The sequence below is a fragment of the Microtus ochrogaster genome, chromosome 19 (genome assembly GCF_000317375.1).
Source record: "Microtus ochrogaster isolate Prairie Vole_2 chromosome 19, MicOch1.0, whole genome shotgun sequence".
Classification (NCBI taxonomy): domain Eukaryota; kingdom Metazoa; phylum Chordata; class Mammalia; order Rodentia; family Cricetidae; genus Microtus; species Microtus ochrogaster.
Window position 1 is genome coordinate 58684160 of NC_022021.1, and position 19176 is coordinate 58703335.

At 44.4% G+C, this 19176-nt stretch overlaps 1 protein-coding gene across 1 annotated transcript in view; it reads right to left on the reverse strand.

The window, feature by feature from the left end:
* Positions 1 to 19176, reverse strand: part of Il31ra (interleukin 31 receptor A) — a 32814-nt gene that overhangs the window by 5397 nt on the left and 8241 nt on the right. The window contains exons 4-11 of the mRNA XM_005356800.1: positions 17100 to 17242; positions 16253 to 16406; positions 13801 to 13880; positions 11219 to 11435; positions 5032 to 5217; positions 3471 to 3572; positions 2198 to 2344; positions 699 to 839 (exon numbers count right to left, since the gene is read on the reverse strand). Coding sequence (XP_005356857.1) covers positions 699 to 839; positions 2198 to 2344; positions 3471 to 3572; positions 5032 to 5217; positions 11219 to 11435; positions 13801 to 13880; positions 16253 to 16406; positions 17100 to 17242 — 1170 coding nt within the window. The remainder of the gene's footprint in view (positions 1 to 698; positions 840 to 2197; positions 2345 to 3470; positions 3573 to 5031; positions 5218 to 11218; positions 11436 to 13800; positions 13881 to 16252; positions 16407 to 17099; positions 17243 to 19176) is intronic.

A 19176-nucleotide genomic window follows, 5' to 3' on the forward strand; every position in this document is an offset into this window, starting at 1 on the left:
TTCTGAAACAGGGTCCTCCTGTGTAGCCCCGGCCATCCTGGAACACGCTCTGTAAAGCAGGCTTTCCCCTTCTTTTTCCTTCATCTAGAACACATCCACTGCCTTCCTACTACATATCTCCCTTAGCCAACAACCATATGAACCACTACATTTTACATGCTTGTTAATCTATCAAGGTCTTCTTGCTCTCCGTGTTTTCAATGTAAAAGCTGGTAAGCTGAACACACACACACACACACACACACACACACACACACACACACATCTTTTTGCTCAAAAACCCCACCGATGGTGACACTGAGTCTCTTCCTGTTTACCGGTGACCTCTGATCGGCCAGTTTTTTTTTTCCGAGGTTCTGTTGCACAACCCCTGACATTTAGGAACTAGCGAGTGTGAGGTGGGATGACACCCTGCCCTGGAACTACTCATGGCTGAGGCTGAAGTTGATTGCTTTCCCAAAGGCTATTGGGGGGCTGCCTATCAGGAAGGAGAAGCAAAGTGAGCAGTCTGTCTTACTCAGCCCTCAGTGCGCCTGCTCCTCTGCAGCTCCTTGGTGTTCATCTTTCAGGGAGGTGGCCGACCCAGAGAGAGCACAAGGCTTCATGCTCTGCTGCATTCTGCTGGCTTTCCGGCTCTTGCCAAATGGCATCTCCCACCCAATGGAAACTCCACGCGGAGGCCTGAAGCTGGTACTCACTGATTGATGAGGTCCTGAAGTTTATTGTTTTCCCAGTGGTTCCCCCAGCTCCAGTGTTGGCCACAACCCATACGGTATAAGAGGTCCTTCGTGTCAAAGACTCCAGGTCATACTGCAGGACTTGTGAGTTAACTGTCGTGGCTGGAGGGGGAGACAGAAGCTGAACAGTTCAGCAAGCCAAACTGAAAGTGCGCATTAGTGCTGACCCTCAGAGCCCTGGCCTGAAATTCTAGCCAGCCCTCTCTCAACTTTTGCTTAATTCAAGTGTATCGAGATGGAACAAAGACCCAAATATAAGAGCCAAAAGTATAAAACTCTTCAAAAGCCAAAATAAATAAGTCACAACTTTAAATTGTGAATGGTTTTTAAAAATATGATACCCAAAGCATGAGCAACTATATAAAACAATAGTAATCTGAACTTCATTAAAATTAAGATGCCTTTGTCCATCAAAAGACAGTGTAAGTCTGAAATAACTATCTACAAAATTAAGAAAATATTTGTAAGTTATATATTTAATAAGGCGCTTGTACCCACAATATAAAGAACTCATAACTCAAAACCACAAAGACAACCCAATGTTAAAATGGGTGAAGAAGTTAAGAGGATATTTCTCTGAAGAAGATGGACAAGCAGCCAATGCCTACACAGAGGACTGCTCCATCTCCTTAGTGACTAGAGAAAAATAGTTTTCTAAATGAGATACACACTGTAAGATTTATTTATCTTATTTTGCAGTGAACTCAGAGCCTCGTGCATGCTAGGTAAGTGCTTGCTAGGACTCCGAGCTGCCCCCTCAACCCCGATTACATCTTTGAAATAATCTGGGCAGGCAATGAGTAGACAGTCTGGTAGTTTCCAGAGGCTGTGGGGGGAGGGGAATGGGAGCCACTGATTAAAGAATACAGAGCTCTCATAGGGAGAAGAAACCGGGAAAGGTGATGGCTACACAATACGATAAACGTTCTTAAGATCTAAAAATGTTTAGTGCTAATTTTTACATTATGCATACCCTACCATAACAAAATCAAATTTAACCTAAATGAGAATCCAAACATAGCCCAGAGTTTACGGTACCAGAAGATACTGTGGACTTAAAATGAAGCACCCAGGGTAGTGGGCGGTAGAGCTCTGCAGCCAGGCAGTGCCACCAGACAAAGTCTGTCCCCCGCACATGAACCCACTCCTTAAGCTGGGCGGATCCCAATAGGAATAATGGTCATTGGAGTCTGAGGGGGTGGGTCAAGCCATTCCGTGACTGAAAAATCACTTCAGCGCCCCCCATTCCTCTTTAGGGGGCTTGCCTACATTCTTCTTTAAACTCTTTCAACTATTTCATGAGGTGGTGCTCTTGACTCTACATGCAGAGAGGTACAGAAAGGCTAGGTATTTGTGTAAGGTGCAGATCATAGCCCTGGACGTCCCTCCCTGTGTCAGGTCTAAGTCACATCATCTGGGGAGAGGGGCCGACTGAGTTTGCTCAGCTTGAGAACACTTACAGAATTCTTCTTCACCTTCAGCTTGGCAAAATATGGTGTAGTTATTGATAAATCCCATTCTTCTATTCTTGGGAATCTCTTCCCACACGACTGTGGCTGTCTTCAGACCGATGTTCTCCACCCTGGTCCTAGGACCTTCGGATGGAACTTCAGAGGACAGGGAGATGAAAAAAAAAAAAAACACGAAGGTTGAACCCCACCCAGGAAGATCCGCCCCTACCCCAGAGTTGCTACCATTGTTCAAGTAAGACCTGAAATGCTGGGGGTGAAATAAGGTGGATGCATCAACTAGTTTGTACAGGTTGTTTGTTTTGTTTTCAGTCAGGCCTATTATATATGACCACAAGGAATTTCGAAGCACCAAGAAAATGTGCTTTCTTATAGGTCCCCCATTCCAATGATCACCCAGCTTTCATTTCTATATGTAAAGCACAGCTATGATCAGCTGAAGGCTAACCTCCCTGGCCGAACTGTGTACACCAGGAGACAGTTTCCAGCGTTGAAGCTAGAAGATGCTAACTTTCAAAAAGATGAAATACAGTCCGAGTAATGTGCAGGAAAGCCCATGCTCATTGCTTCTTAAAAGTCATCCTGGAGGCTGCAAGACAGCAGCAGCAGCCCAGGTGCTAAAGCGTTTGCCATGCAAACCTAAGTTCCATGTAAAAAGCTGGCATGGTGACCTGGCTTGTAATATCGGAGCTGAAGCGATAGAGACAGGCAGATCAGATTGCTGGCAAGCCAGCCTAGACTGAAGGGGAAGTCCCAGGTCTCAGGGAAACAGTCTCAAAAAATCAAGAAGGTGGATGGCTTCTGAGAAATGACAAGCGAGATTTGACATCTGGCCTCCACACATGTGCACCAAAACATACATGGCCAGTATGCACACACTCACAGAGAATCACTTTCAACGTGCACACACTTACAGAGAATTACTTTCAACGAGTATCTGATGAACTTGATGGGCTTCCTGGATTGATCTTAATTAACGTTAACTTTGGTTCCAGCGCTAGTTGCTGCTGTGTTGTGCCGTCAGGCAAGGAGTTTCGCCTCTGTGAACCTCGATTTCCCCTTTGTAAAGTGGGAAGTGACCGGGTCTGTTGAACTCTTTATTTCTATCTGCCCACCTTTGAAATCTAGTCACTCTGTACCTGGGGCCCAGGTGTGCCAAACACATTTGAAAGGGAAGATTAAGCTGTGGTAGAATTGGACCTGATGACAACCCAGCATCTGAATTCACCAAAGTGGGCCCCCGCCAAGGTTGAGCTACACGTACCTCCTTCTTTGGCGTAAGCTTGGATGGTGCATGGCTGGCCCACTTCTTGTCCCAGCACTGGATACACTGATATATTATAGCACAAGAAAGGCTTTAATTTATCTTGAGGTAAGGGGGAGGGAGAGAGAGAAAAAAACTGCATAAGTACACATAATGGAGAATAGAGGGAACAAAGGACTACGCCCCGCAGAAGACATTCTGTTTCTAGGTAAGATGGTCTCTACCATCTCTTCTGTTGTAAAGTGGTCTCACTCCCAGAACTAAACTGAGGACAGGTCTAATTACAGCCCCATGAACAGGGAGAGAAGCCAGTCCTTCCTCCTCCATTGCTGATTGTAACATATGATTTGGGCACATGCTGAATAAAATGTAACCCTTCTGACAACAGTATATACGAAAATACCCTGAATTCTAGCTCCTCTATCTGCCTGTGTTACTTTATATGGCTTTTGGTTTGTTTTGGAGACAAAGTCTCATGATATAGCCCAGGATAGTCTTAAACTCAAGATCCTCCACTCTACCCAGCCTCCTCCAGAGGGCCAGGGCTATAAATACATGCCACCATACCTGGCTAGCGTGTTCTTAATATAGATGCCATGAAGTACCCGGACACAGCCAGAGTGCTGAGACATCCCAGGCGAAGCTAACTTACGTCTTACATGGGGAATGGACTTTCTTGAAATAAAGTCTGTTTACTCTGTCTGTCACTGAGGAAGGGGCCTAACTCTTAAATGGGGCACTGAGGCAGAATGGAGCTCAGAGGTAGGACAAATGGTACCCAAAGTCTGGTGTCACCCCAGGATAACTGGGACTCTCTTCAGGTAAAGGTGAAGATTGTGGGTTTTGGGGTCGTGGCAGGTGCACTACATTGTTGAGCTCACAGCAGCTGTGGTCACTGTGCACATGTTCAAACCAGTCAACATTCCAGCATGAAGTGGGCAGGTGCTCATGAGCCCCACCCCAGCTGAGGCACGATTATGGACAGTTGATGATGGATAGTGAGGGGAGAGTCATCTCTCTTAAGCGTGTGTACCCCACTCTGCGGCAGGTCAACTACTATCCAGTGGATGGCCACACACCTATGCCTATACAGGCAGCACTAATTAGATTCAGTGGGTCATTAAAAAATAAAAGGAAAAAAGGGAGGAACAGAAGGTTGTGAGGGGTATGGAGAAAATGGGAGAAGTCAGAGGGAGGAATTAGCATAGACATGGGCAAGATGCATTGTGTGTTCACATGAAATTATCAGAGTCAATTAAAATATTAGTTTTAAAAGACTCCCTTTTCTATGTTAAATTATGATTAGCCCTGACAGGATATCTAGTAAGCACCATTATTCCCTGTGTCTCTATTGACATGTATGGAGAAGGTTGTGTTTACTTCCCCCACCTGGGGACAGGCTTTCTGTGCCAGCTTCACCCGGGACATATTGAGAACCGTGACAATTACTAAACTTCTCCAGTGCTGTCCCTCACGTTACAGCTTTAAAGATAATTCAAAAGTTGATTTCAATGAAACCAAATCCCACATCAAGGGAGCCTGCAGGGTCTATGCCAGCTACCTTGCTCGATGGTCCAGTTTGTGACGTGAGACACGGACTCCCAGGAAAGGGCAGAGAACTCTGACTCTGCCATTTCTGGGAGCCACTCCACCATCCAAGAGTCCACCTCAGGAATGGAGCTCTCCCACTCCACCACCAGCAGAGGCTCAGCAAGGTGGGCCTGCATGTCTCTGATGCACTGGATGGCTGAAGAGAGAGGAAAGGACAAATTCCCAGCTGCTGCACTTGGCCCAGATGTACCAGCCCCACCAGCAACCCTCATTGCCAGACGGTAAGATCTCCACTGTATCATCTCTTGCCACTTTATTCACATCCTTTTCCCTTTTCTTTACCAAATATCTCTGATCATGAAACGACTTCTTAATCTTCTCTTACCGCCCCCCAAACTGCTTTCCAGAAACAGACCTCACTAGTGAGCTAGAACCCGAAGGGACATATGTCCCATGCCTTCTCTGCCAGTCAAAACCTCTCCCAGCAGGAGTGGGAACCTAGTCTCATCTCTAAAAGCTCATGGGTTCCCAAACTGGCTCTGGACTTGAGATTCCAATTATTACTCCTGCATGTAAGCCAGGTAATTTGTCCACTTGAAAAGGTGGCTCTGGGAAAAGGAAGGATTAAAGATGTGACGATGAGGCAGAGGCAGAGCCTGGGAGAGAAGTGCGAAGCCCCGACTGACATCATTGCCCCTCTTCTGCAGGACTCCTGACTCTTCTCCCCTGCCTCCTCCTCCCTCCCCCTACCTCCCCTGCCTCCCCCTGCGCACATCTCTTATGAGTCGATGAATATCCTCCAAAATGATATCCCCAGCGCTATAGAAAACGACCTTATGAGAAGATGGGGCCACCGTAGATGTGGTGTGGATGGGGGCCCTGCATTCAGCATAACTGATGTCCTTATGAGAAAGAGATGATTAGGGAGGGCAAGGCCAGGAAGATGGCTCAGTCAGTAAAATGCTTAAGACATAAGCACAAGGAACTGAATTTGATCTCCAACACCCACGTAAAACACTGAGTTCATCAGACTGGGGAGACAGAGACAGGAGAATCCCTGAAACTACTCAGTTAGCTGGTCTACCTAAGCTGGTAACCTCCGGGATCAGTGATTGAACTGTGTCTCTTTATTGCTGGGATGACCTAGCAGTAAAGAGAACTTGTTCTTGCAGAAGGCTAGAACTGGGTTCCCAGCACCCACATTGGATGTTCACAAGTGCTGTCAGCTCAGGGGGATCCAATGCCTATGGTCTCCCGGGGCACCTACACTCACATGCACACACTTACATACAGGCACACACATATACACATGATTAAAAATAGTACATCTAGGAGGAAGTGGTGGTGCATGACTTTAATCCCAGCACTTTGGAGCTGGAGGCATGAGGATCTTCTTCAAGGCCAGTTTGCCTCCATAACAAGTTTCAATATAGCTAGGGTGACACAGAGAGACCCTGTCTCCAAACACACACACACACACACACACACACACACACACACACACACACACATACACACACACACACGGGATCTTAAAAAATAAAGTGGAGAGATTGGGGCTGGAGAGATGGCTCAGTGGTTAAGAGCAATGGCTATTCTTCCAGAGGACCTGGGTTCAATACCCAGCACCCATCTGGCAGCTCACAACTGTCTGTACTCAAGTTCCAGTGGATCTGATCCCCTCACAAAGACATGCAAGTCAAACACCAATTAGACAAAAAATTAGAAAATAAAAAATAAAGTAGAGAGCTATTAAAGAAGACAACTGATGTCTGTCTCTGGCCTCCACACATGTATACAAATTAACATGCACAGAAGCACATTTAATAGAAAAGGAAAGGAAAGGAAGGAAAGAAAGAAGGAAAAGAAAGAGAAGGAGGAAGGGAAATAGGAGCTATTGGAGCTGCCCCAAGCAGAGCCAAGGGCCCCAAGAAGCATGGAAGGATTAAGGAGAGTCCTCATCTAGGGACTCTGGCTGGGGGGAGCATGGTCCAGTCCACAACTTGCTTTTTATACTTCTAGCCTCCCTAACGAATGTGTTCCTGTTGTTTTAAGCTGCCCAGTTGGCAGTAGGATAATAAGGTGGTACCTTGGTTTAAATAGCCTCCTCCCTGCCTGCCTATGTCTTCCACTTCCTCCTCTGGTCTCCTGGAGGCACTTTCAGAACAAATGCCTTGGCAAGGAATCCTGCCCTGCAGATGAATGAGCATGGCTTCCAAACCTCACACTCTTCCTGCCCACCAATCCTGGAGCCCAGAAAGAGCAGGAGAGCTAGGTCTACCATGCCAGGTATGAGGCTAGGAGAAGATCATGAGGAGGTTGGAAAGGAGTCCAGAAACTATGAGTCAGTCATGCAAGAGGGGAGGCCTGGCCTCAATAAGGAGCACTAAGAGACAAGTTTCTAAATCACCCTGCAGAATAAAGACTAATTGCTGGCTCCATCCGTTCCTCAAGAGGAACCCGCTCCCTATATAAAACATTCTCAAGAGGAAGAGGAAAACAAGATTAGCCCCGAAAGCAGGGAAGAGGTTAGACTTCGAGCATCATTGGCGTCTTACGACAGATCACCCTGGATCTAGTAAATACCATTCTCAGGACCACTTCCCCTTTGCCAGCTGAGACTCATCACCAACTCTCCATGATGCTGTCGCCACTGTCCCGCAGGCTAACTCACCACAAGTGGCTTATCTTTTCCACATCCTGTACCAGACCACTGCTGACCATGACCAAAGACACATAAAATTCAGGAAGTTCAAGTAGAGGGACCCTGAAGGGTTATCTCTGCCAAACCTTTATTCTAAAGATGAGAACATGGGGCCCACAGAGGCACATAACCATCTTGGCTTGTATAGCATCTGTGACCAGAATCCCAAAGTCACCTTATGAATACGAATTTCAGCAGTTTAGTTCATGGAGACAGGCTGGAATCACACTGGGAAAATCGTGCACAAACTGCAAAACTGTCCCGGATCTTTTCATCATGTGGAAGACAGATCTAACAGCATCTGCATCATGGGGCATTTCACAGCTGAGATAGCCTGTGCCATCTTACCACAACACCTGACACAGCCTAATACACAACATGCACTGATCATATTAATGCAATGATAGCTAAGTGTCAAAAATATTATTACCTAACTCCCAGCTGATTTTATTTTATTAAACAGAATTTTGTAGAGTCTTAGTTTTCTGTGATAAATTATGATAAACACTGAAAAGAGCAGTCAGAGGTATAACGGACATTATCTTTTCCTGTGTCTCCATTATCATGCACGGATAAAGCCTTTGACACACATGGGTTCTGCACCAAATAGCTGCTGTTGTCAGTGGTCACCGATACTGGAAAAGGATGACTTATGTTTTCCTAGTTGTCTATGACAACATTCTGCAAACTTCCTCTGTAAGAGCCAGACCGTAAGCATTTTAGTGTTCACAGGCTACATAACACAGCCACCTAGAACACAACGGTTGTACAAAGAGGCCACAGAGCACATGTAAAAATGCATATTGGCAATATTTCAAAACCTTTGTTTGAAGAAAATAAAAGTGTACCAAGCCGGATTACCAATACTTTGTCTAGGACCATTATAGGCAATAGCTTCAATACAAAAATTAAAAAAATAAAAGCCCTCAGTGAATTTAGCATAACTTTAGCTAAAGTGCATTTTATAGTATTTTTAAGTTGACAACCCATATCTAGCAGAAATGTATTTCTTAAGAACGATGGTAGTGGGTAGAGATATCAGTGGTAGACAGCTTCGCTGTATTGCACCCCAGTGCTGCAGAGGGAGGAAATGAGACAGAGACACGCAGACAAGAGAGAACAACAACAATGAGACCAGAGATGAACTCAACTGGTAGAGTGCTTGAGACCCTGGTTCAATCCTCGGCAGAGCATGTACCTGGCTTGGTAGTACACTTGGGAAGAAGGAATACTGGAGTTACAAACTCAAGGTCATCTGCTGCTTTGTGGACTGAGGAAAACCCAGTTACATGAGACCCTGCCTCAAAACAAAGGTGGTAGTGATCTGCGCGGGACAACATTTCCAGAGAGGATCTCACTCCCTCCTCGCAAAAGTTTGTGATGTGGTTGCATTATGAAAGCGTTCCAGGTTACACCCATCCTAAAGAGGTTAGCTAGCTTTCCCAATGGAATGGTGCCTTGTGGAAGAGCAAAAAAACCCAGGGCTGCTGAACTCCAAGGACAATGTATCCATCCCCTGTTCTCTATTGCTTCCCATGATGGAGCCACGGTGGGAACCGCCAGTACCTCCATTTAAAAAAAACACATATTCTAATCACGTATCATTTGTTGAAAATACCACTAGAATCCTAGACACTGGGACAAAGGTGTTAAGGACCAGCTTGGCATGGTGGTGCAGATCTTAAATCCCAGCACTCAGCAGACAGAGGCTGAGGGATCTCAGAGTTCGAGACCAGCCTGGTCTACAGAGGGAGTACCAGGATAGCTAGTGCTGTTACAAAGAGAAACCATGCCTCAATACCATTAAACACTGACTCAAAACACAAAAATATGAGTTTCCCAGAATCCTGAAATGAAGGCAGAAGAGGGTTTAAGAAGAGAAGAGGGAAGGGAAGGCAGAGAAGTCTAGAGCTAGTTGTACAAATGTCTGAGCCAGGCTGAGTTGTACAAATGTCAGCTGCTATGTTGTTTGGTGTGTCAGAAATTATATTTTTAAAAAAGAAACAAACAAACAACACCTGGCAAATAAACAGACAAAACCCTGCCCTCCGGGTCCACTCTCAAGAGTAGTGGGGCAACACAAATTGGGCTCATGGGGGGAGGGAGAAACAGAAGAAGAAAAGTCTAATGGGGGGGGTGAGGAGGCTGGGGAAGAGGGTGGATCTAGGAGGAGGTAGGAGAAGGAGACGAATGTGGTCAAAATACATATATGACATTCTCAAGAATTAATAAAAATATTATTTTAAAAGATTTACTGCCCTCGTGGGATATGTATTCTCTTGAAAGAGAAAATGTTGGGAGGGAGGGAGAAGGGGAGGGAAGAAGAGAGGGAGGGAAAGAGAGAGAGAGGAAGAGAAAGAGAGATTGTACTTAGAAACCTGAGGAGGAGGGAAAGGTTGAAATACCAATCCCAAAATGAGGAGGCTGAGGAGAAAGCTCAGTAGGTGTTTTCTAGACAAGCATGAGGGGCTGGGTTTGGGCCCTGAGGACCCACTTAAAAGCCAGGCCTGGCAGAGCATGTCTGCAGTCGCAGCATGGGAGGAAGCCTGGAGGGAGTTTCCTGTCAGGTCACTAGGTGAGGGATCATGTTCCAAACAGTGGTGGGGAGAGAGGAGGAAGGTGTCGACCTCTGGCCTCCACAGCGGTGTTTGCTCGTTCACTCACGCTCGCTCGCACACACATACACACACACACACATACACACACATACACACACACACACACACACACACACACACACACACACATGCAAACATGCAGTACAGCGCTCACTCCCTCACACACAATCCACCCAGGCTTTTTATTCCAAGACATAGAAAATAAGGCTTTGCTGCTTTGCCTGGGTTTGGTAAAATGCTCAGAACTACTTCAGCAACAGTGTAACTGCCAGACATGGTGGCTAGTGTCAGCAATACCATCCCTCATGAGGCTGAAGCAGAATGGTCTGTAAGTTAGAGGCCAGCTACAGAGTGAGATCTTGTCTCAAAAGAATTTAACCAACAACTAACTGGCAAGTTTATATATACATATAAGCAGTTTTCCTAGCTGGTCCGTCAAGTAGAAGGGGAAAGAGAAAAAACAGGAGAGTGAGCACTAAACCATGGGACAGAGCCGTCTGGGAAGAAGAGGGTTCAGGAGAGCACACAGTCATTGAGGACATAGGCCTCAAACACGACTGTTTTCTTTTCTGTGGCTCAGCCCATCACCCAGCCACTTGGACCAGAACCAACAAAAGTAGCGTGCAGAGCTTCCAGGCGCTGACTGTGCTGTGTGATTCAGGCTCTAAATACGCAGCCCAAGCTTTGCTCTGAAGGAACTGTATCTTGGGGTGAAAAGTCTTACTGGTTATCAGCAGGTCCTGTTCCCCCACAACAACCTAAAGAGCCCTTGTTCCAACCCTTCTATTTGATTCAGGAGGAACAACTATCCCGAGGACATGGACTGCTCTTTCTTCAACCAGATGGAACTAGACGCTTGAGGAAGGGGTACTTACTCTCCTCATGAGCTGCTGGGATCCTCAGGATGGCCTCTTGAGACTGCCCAAGAAAATTAAAAGAAGTCACAGACACATAGTGTGTCTGGCCAGTCAGAAGCAGTTCATACTGCTGGTTGGTAACATTGTTTATCTCTGTGAGGTTGATGCTGTTTTCTGCAAAGTACTGTATGTTGTAGCCAAGTGTTCTCTCCAGGATGGGGGCTCCTTTTGCCTTCTGTATCCAAAGAAAAGAAAGGAGATTGTCGAAACCAGAAAGAGAAAGACATGGGGACAATCATAAACGCAGAGAAGCCATGTTAGCCATCAGATGCTAAGTTGTAACATTTGCCCTGTGGTGATGTTAACCCTTCAAGTGCCAGAAGAGATGATTTACCGAATGGTGCCTGCATATCAACTCTCAACATGAATCCAGTTTCATGGGTCTAAACTGGGACTAGCAAGCCATGTCCACTTCCTTCTGCGTCCTTCGTTCTGTCATGCACAGGAGAGGTATAAAAGCTAAAAGGTCAAGGCTTTCCCTTCAGGGCCAAAAATCAAGTTCAGAAGTCATCAAAGGTGGATGGGTAGCTGTGCCTTTATCTTTTACTCCCACGGCTCCCCGCTCTAGAGAGGGAAGACAGCTAGCCTGGGCCAGACATCCAGCTAGGTAATCCAGCCAAAATACTCAGGGTTTCCTGCCAGTCCCCTCAGCAGGAAGCCCGAAGTACAAGCCCATAAACTGTGACTCAGATTCCTATTTGTAGTCTTAAACTTGGAGCCACCGACCAGATGTTTTGTCTGCGAGTAAACATATGGAATATTTCCCGGGAATTATAGGGATTCCAAGTTTTCCCGTATTCGTTACTGATTGCAAACATCATGGAGCAGAACGAGAGGACCTGTGGTCAGACAGTTTTAATTCACTTTGACACAACATCATCACAGTCCAGGAATTCCCTTTCATTGACCACAGCAATGAAAGACCAGCTAGAACCTCTAAGGACAATGGTCCCCCTGTCTCCCAAGACAATGCCTTATCTTTCTTTCCCCTTTAGCTTTTGCTGATATGGTGCTCATATCTTATAAAATTTGCTGGGTTTTATTTTCTGTTCATTTTCAGTGCTAGAAATCCCACCTGCAGCTTTACCCACGCTAGCCAAACACCCCACCACTGAGCCCATCTTAGTCCCTACTTCAGTGTGTACAGATCAGCGATTTTCAAGACAATCCTAGAATCTCACCACCTTTACCACTACCAAGACTTTCGAGTCTTTTAGTGAATGCTTTGCTAAGTAAGTTGAATTCTTAGAAAGCCCTCTCCTACTGAGGCATAGAGAAGACAGTCCTCTAGGAAGGAGGAGGAGGCAGGTGGGGAAGCCTGGTCACTTACTTCCCAGGCTGGCCTCTTGCCTCCTACCTACCACAGTATAGCTAAGAACTCGCAAGGTTCATCCCTCACTTTCCTGCCTGAAGACAAGAGTGTGAACAGAGCCATCTCTTTCCACACCTTACCGCATCTGGGGTTAAGATCAATGACTTCCCAACTTTGGCTGTGCTCTCCTATGCCCCTGTCTCTGCCACCTAAGAATGTCCCAAGAACATAGACAAAAGCAGTGTCAAGCCTGCAGCAATTGGTTTTGGATGTCACTCAGCCAGGTGGGTGATGTCTCCATTTAAAAAGCTCTAAGCTGCCAAGCTTCAGCAAGTGGATCACTTCCTAGTGGCCCTGGAGACACATTAGATCGAGCTCTAACACATTTTCCCTCTTCACCATCTCTTCTTCCCTTCAACCTCTCCTTTCTTTCTTTTCTGCTTCCTGCAGCTTGTCTTCTACCTGCCCCTTCCTTTCCTGTTTACCTCTTTGTTTTCCTTTCTGTCCCTTCCCCTCTTCTGTTCTTCTTAGTTCCTCCCTCCCCATCTTCCCTGTATCGCCTACCATCTTCTTTTTTCCCCTCAGGCCCAGGTTGTCATCCTAGAAAGGATCATGTGACCACTCTTCTGCCTTTGCACACCACACTACTTTAGTACTTAAAGGAACACACGTCTCAAATATGTTGGCAATATCAGATGACCTGCCCCCCGTCAATGCTCTTCTTGGGTGTAAGGATGAGGTTGCAAAATCTTGCACTATATTCTAGGGGATGGCAGCCCTGGGGGAGCTTCCTTAGGAAGACCACGGTGCATCCTGCAGTTGCACTTTGTAATTGCCCCAATTATAATGATTCAGATTGAAGAAAGTATCCCATGTCTATGATGTGTACTTGGGCTCTCTACACAGTAGCTGATGGGGAGCTTCTGACCTGCATAGCTGTGAGCTGAGGCAGTACAAGGACCTATAGGACAGGATGTTAGGGTAAAACATCGAGAATCACGAGGTTTCAAGGGGAGGAGACTAAAGGCTTTTTTGTTTTGTTTTCAAGTTTTTTGAGATAGTGTTTCTCTTTGTAGCCCTGACTATCCTGGAACTTGCTTTGTAGACCAGGCTGGCCTTGAACTCACAGAGATCCACCTGCCTCTGCCTCCTGCGTGCTGGGGTTAAAGGTGTGCGCCACCACCAAAGGCTTCTAACCAGGGAGTTAAGTACGGTGAAGGAAGATCACCTTCCACAGCAGCACCACCTTCCTCGTTCCTTCCACACCGGCCGGGCCCACAACTCTCCACAGGTCCAGGATGTGCGGAACTGGAAAGAACAAGAAGGACTGTGTAACTGACAGAATGGGGTTGTAGCAGCAGATATCCCCTGGACCACCGAGCACCCTGCCCTTGGCAAAGAGGGGACAAACAAAGCAGAGAGGAGGGAGTCAGCCTTGTAATGCCCTACAAGGTCTTCATTCCGGGGCTGAAGGGCTGGAATCAACCACATCTCCAAATAAATCTGCTCTTCGTCTGATAACTTAATAACAATGTAAAGGAGGAAGAGTAAAATATGCTCCTTTGGGATTCACCTGGTCCCCTAAAGCTGGGTGGAAACGCACTTTGTCCTCTGAAATTTGACACCTGTGTACATTAACACACTAGCCCTTCCATCTGCAATCAATCACTTACTAGTAGACCTACCAATGACCAACAGTGACAGTGGCTAACCTCTAGCAAGTACCACTGCACTAAGTGTCTTACCTGGATGAGCACATATAATCCCCACAGCCCATCACTGTGGGGATCTGACATTACCATCCTCATAGAGAAATGAAGGAATTGCCAAATTATACAAGCTTTTAAGTAACACAGCCAGGATTTAAATCCTGGATATGGACCATATGAATAGATATTTAAACAGAACTTTTCAGATCAATGCATAGATAGTCCTAATAATAAATAGGTTAAAAGAAAAAGGTAGCACCTCAATTTGACTTAGAACTTTTCATATAATTATAAGGTTTAGGGAGATACGAATTAGACAACTAGGATTCCATTATGAAATAGGGACTAGATGATTTATGAATTGGAAAACAAGAACTTAGGAACTTCTGGAGTTTAGGTCATACAGTCATCTAGCCCTCTCAGATCCTGAAAAAGAATGAAGAAAAACAAAAGCCAAAAAAAATGCTCTGCTCAGAGCCAAAGTTCTCTGGGGGCGGTTTGTAAGTGTTGATCTCGTTTAGTCAGCAAATGACACCCAGCTGCACTAATAAACAGAAGAAATAATAACTTGTCATGCTGACAGCAGAATAAGTTGAGGACATGACATGAGGACATTCTGGACCGAGAAGCAGGCTAGGCTTTTTTTTTTTTTTAAAGAATTGTTAGCATGAGCCATGATAGCACCATGAAAGAAAAATGATGGCAACAACAAGGAGATTTGGACAAGCCACAACCACACTCCAGGTGCTATTTCATCACCGAACTGCCCGGTGAAGGGTGTAGCTGGGAAGAGGATAGTTTGGGCCATGAACGTGAGGTTCATTCTGATGTTTGTAGGAAGAGTGCAGCTCAGCCCTGACTATTCAGCACAGCTGGCTGTTTTTTAGCATGCATTTTATGTGATGTTTTTATACCTATAGTTATTTGTATTGCTTGGGCATTCAGAGATGATGTGTATAGAATATATGACAAACGCATACAATTTTAATCAAAAAATTTATTTTTTTAATATAGCCATCAATATGTGCTAGACCTGGTCCTATCACCCAAGCATGTGGTTTTGAATTTTCTGTGATCTTTCCCATATTACCAGAGCATGGCATGTAAGAATTGAATCTCAGACGAGACGGGCACAGCTCCCCATGCCTGAAGCTACATCCATGAAGAGAAGGTTACAGACTAAGCCTGAACCCCTCCCATGAGGAATGCAAATTCAGAAGGCATCATGTGGGTTCCAGAATCCAACCAAAAGGATGAATATGGCAAATATGTGATAGTTCCAAGCTGGTCTCACAGAAATTTAAGCAGGCTCGGGAAGAAAAAAAAATCCTGGGTCACGAGTACAGAAGTTGTTCCAGCGGCCAGTGTGTGAACTGACTTTCTCTTGCTGTCATTAAAAATGTGACCTATTTTCTTGTATTATCACTACAGTCATATACTTAGTGACTATTTTAAAGGTTTAAGATGTATAGCTTCAACTTATCATAGGATGTCTTCATAGGAAATCATATCACTTCTAGTGTGTAAGAATCTCCTAAGAGGGGTTGGAGAGATGGCTCGGTGGTTAAGAGCATTGGCTGCTTCCAAAGGTCTTGAGTTCAATTCCCAGCAACCACATGGTGGTTCACAATCATCTATAGTGGGATCTGATGTCCTCTTCTGGCATAAAGGTAAGCATGCATATACATAAAACAAGCAAATAAATATTTTTTTTTAAAAAAAATCTCCTAAAGAGTATGACAGATAAGATCCCATTTCTCTGGGAACATAGGTTGTTATAGTAACTAGTCATCTGAGGAACACGGCTCGCTCCCAGGGGCTCAGCAGATACTATTAGTGTTTATGAAGAGGGGCCCCGCAGATACACTAGGACTTGCTTTTCTCAAGATGAATCCCAAGCATGGCATGTGTCAAAAGCCAGCAAGACTAGAGCCAGGATAAGCAGACGAGGAATAGCAGAGAGTGGCTTGCCTTCCTCCATAGTCACTCCATTTTTTTCTTGGCTCCAGTTGCTCCAAAATCTTGACTCATTGGTCCTGAATCGTAGAGCTATGACATATTCCGTGAAAACCTGAAGCCCCGTGAGGTTGTAGACCTTGTTATGATCCTCGAAACTGACCTCTTTCTGAAAGACAGAATGGACGCTAAGCAGAAACAGAGACAGCATGGACTATTTTACTGTGGGTAGGAAAAGGCCCATGACAGCTGCCTAGACATGTTTAAAACATAGGCTGAATGTCATGTGACTAGATATAATCACAGAGGTCTGAAAAATAAATGACAACCAAAGAAATAAGAGTCACTGTCCCTGAGGGTCTGCTGGCTTGCCACAGGGCTCTGAATCAGTCACCACTTTTATGAATGATAAAGTTATAGAAGTTATCAAATCTGAAGGTCTTAAACATCAGAAAGCAAAATGTTATTGGTAAGTTTGGGGTAGCAGAATAAAGAGTCTAAATAGGCTGAAATGATGGATGAGACTTCCATGAAGAAATCCAATGGTAATTAAAAAACACTTGAATTTTGGTTAATTTTCTGGTGGTCAACACTGCCGTACACAAACCAGGGTATACTATAAAAGCAAATTTCTAATTATTTAGGGTGTTACTGTGCTCAGAATACAAAATGCATATGGTAGAATATGCTTCCAAGCTAAAATCACAAATGGAAGATGGAGAGGTAGAATAGTACAATAGTCACTATTATTTTTTTCCTGTTTTCCATGTAAAAAGTAAAAAACACAATTCCAGATGAGCAAAGCTGCCAGTGAAGTCATTCCTTGGGTCTCTAGCAGAAATACCATAATGGCGGAACTTACCCAGTGGGCACTGTTCACAGCCCTGAACCTAAGGGTGCACCTTAGAGGATCGATAGGAATCTTCTCACGGGGTTTCCACCATATCTGGAACATCTGACGCGAAATTGGATTCACACTTAAAATTATAGGTGGTTCAGTTTTCACTAAAAAAATAAAATAAAATAAAACCCTCATAATTACAGACTGACAGAAGATACTAACAACATCCACCCAGAGTTGAGTGCACAGACACCCCAGAGAGCCAATGACAGCCCATAATCTGTGGCTTGCTATACGCAGATCCACCAGCAGGCCAGTGGGAAGAGAACGTCACTCTCCCAAAGCCCTGTACCGAAGGAAAGAACATGCCCAGCCAGAAGAAGAGTGCTCCCATGAGTCCTGAGCAAATAAGTCCTTTACTCAATACCAGGCAAAATGATGGCAAAACAAAAGAATATGTTCAGTGACGACAATGATGCAGTCATAGGCAAAATATGGCTCATGGAATAACCTACAACCGAATTATTTATGAAGAGTTGGCAGAAGCATCTAGCAGGCCTGTGTCCTTGGCCCCCATGCTGGAGGATGGCCACCAGAAAATGCCACTCATTTTCCTTGCACACTGCCAACATCATGGACCCAAATTTCCTTTCTTGAAAATATGCATTTTAGTCAAGCATGGTGACTCATATTTATAGTCCCAGAATGTGAAAGGCTGATGGATACAGACCAAAGCCCTGGCCTAAAGAAATAAAAACAATTTTCTTGAAAAATCCTGAAGTGGGGGACATAACAACAGACATGGAGGAAACCCAGAGAATCATCAGGTCATACTTTGAAAATCTATGCTCCACAAAATTGGAAAACTTAAAATAAATGGACAATTTTCTGGATAAATACCACCAAAATTAAATAAAGACCAATTAAGCAAATTAAATAGACTTATAACTGCTAAAGAAATAGAAACAGTCATCAAAAGTCTCCCAACCAAAAAAAGCCCAGGACCAGATGGTTTCAGCACAGAATTCTACAAGATTTTTAAAGAAGAACTAATACCAATACCCCTCAAATTGTTCCACACAATGAAAAAAAAAAGGAACAATGCCAAACTCTTTTTATGAGGCTACAATTACCCTGATACCCAAACCATAGGAAGATATTACTAAGAAAGAGAATTACAGACCAATTTCACTCATGAACATTGATACAAAAATACTCAATAAAATACTGGCAAACTAAATCCAAGAACATATTAGAAAAATCATCCACCATGACCAAGTCGGCTTTATCCCAGAGATACAGGGATGGTTCAACATATGAAAATCTGTCAATGTAATCCACCATATAAACAAACTGAAAAATAAAAAAAAACCATATAATCGTCTCATTAGATGCTGAAAAAGCTTTCAACAAAATACAACATCCCTTCATGATAAAGGTGTTGGAGAGAGCAGGAATATAGGAATATATCTAAACATAATAATGGCAACATACAGCAAGCCAACAGCCAACATCAAACTAAATGGAGAGAAACTTAAAGCTATCTCACTGAAATCAGGAACAAGACAAAGTTGTCCACTCTCTCCATATCTATTCAATATAGTACTTGAGGTCCTAGCTAAAGCAATAAAGACAATAAAAGGTGGTCAAGGGGATATGACTCAGAAAAGAAGTCAAACTGTCACTATTTGCTGATGATATATGATAGTTTACATAAGTGACCACAAAATTTCTACCAAGGAACTACTACAACTCATAAACACCTTCAGTAACGTAGCAGGATACAAGATTAATTCAAAAAAAAAATCAGTAGCTCTTCTGTACACAGATGATAAATGGGCTGAGGAAGAAATCAGAGAAAGCCACAAATAGCATAAAATAATTCGGAGTAACTCTAACCAAACAAGTGTATGATAAGAACTTTAAATCTTTGAAGAAAGAAATTGAAGAAGAAACCAAAAAGTGGGAAGAGCGTCCATGCTCTTGGATAGGTAGAATTAACATAATAAAAATGGCAATCTTAGCCGGGCAATGGTGGCACACGCCTTTAATCCCAGCACTCGGGAGGCAGGGGCAGGCGGATCTCTGTGAGTTCGAG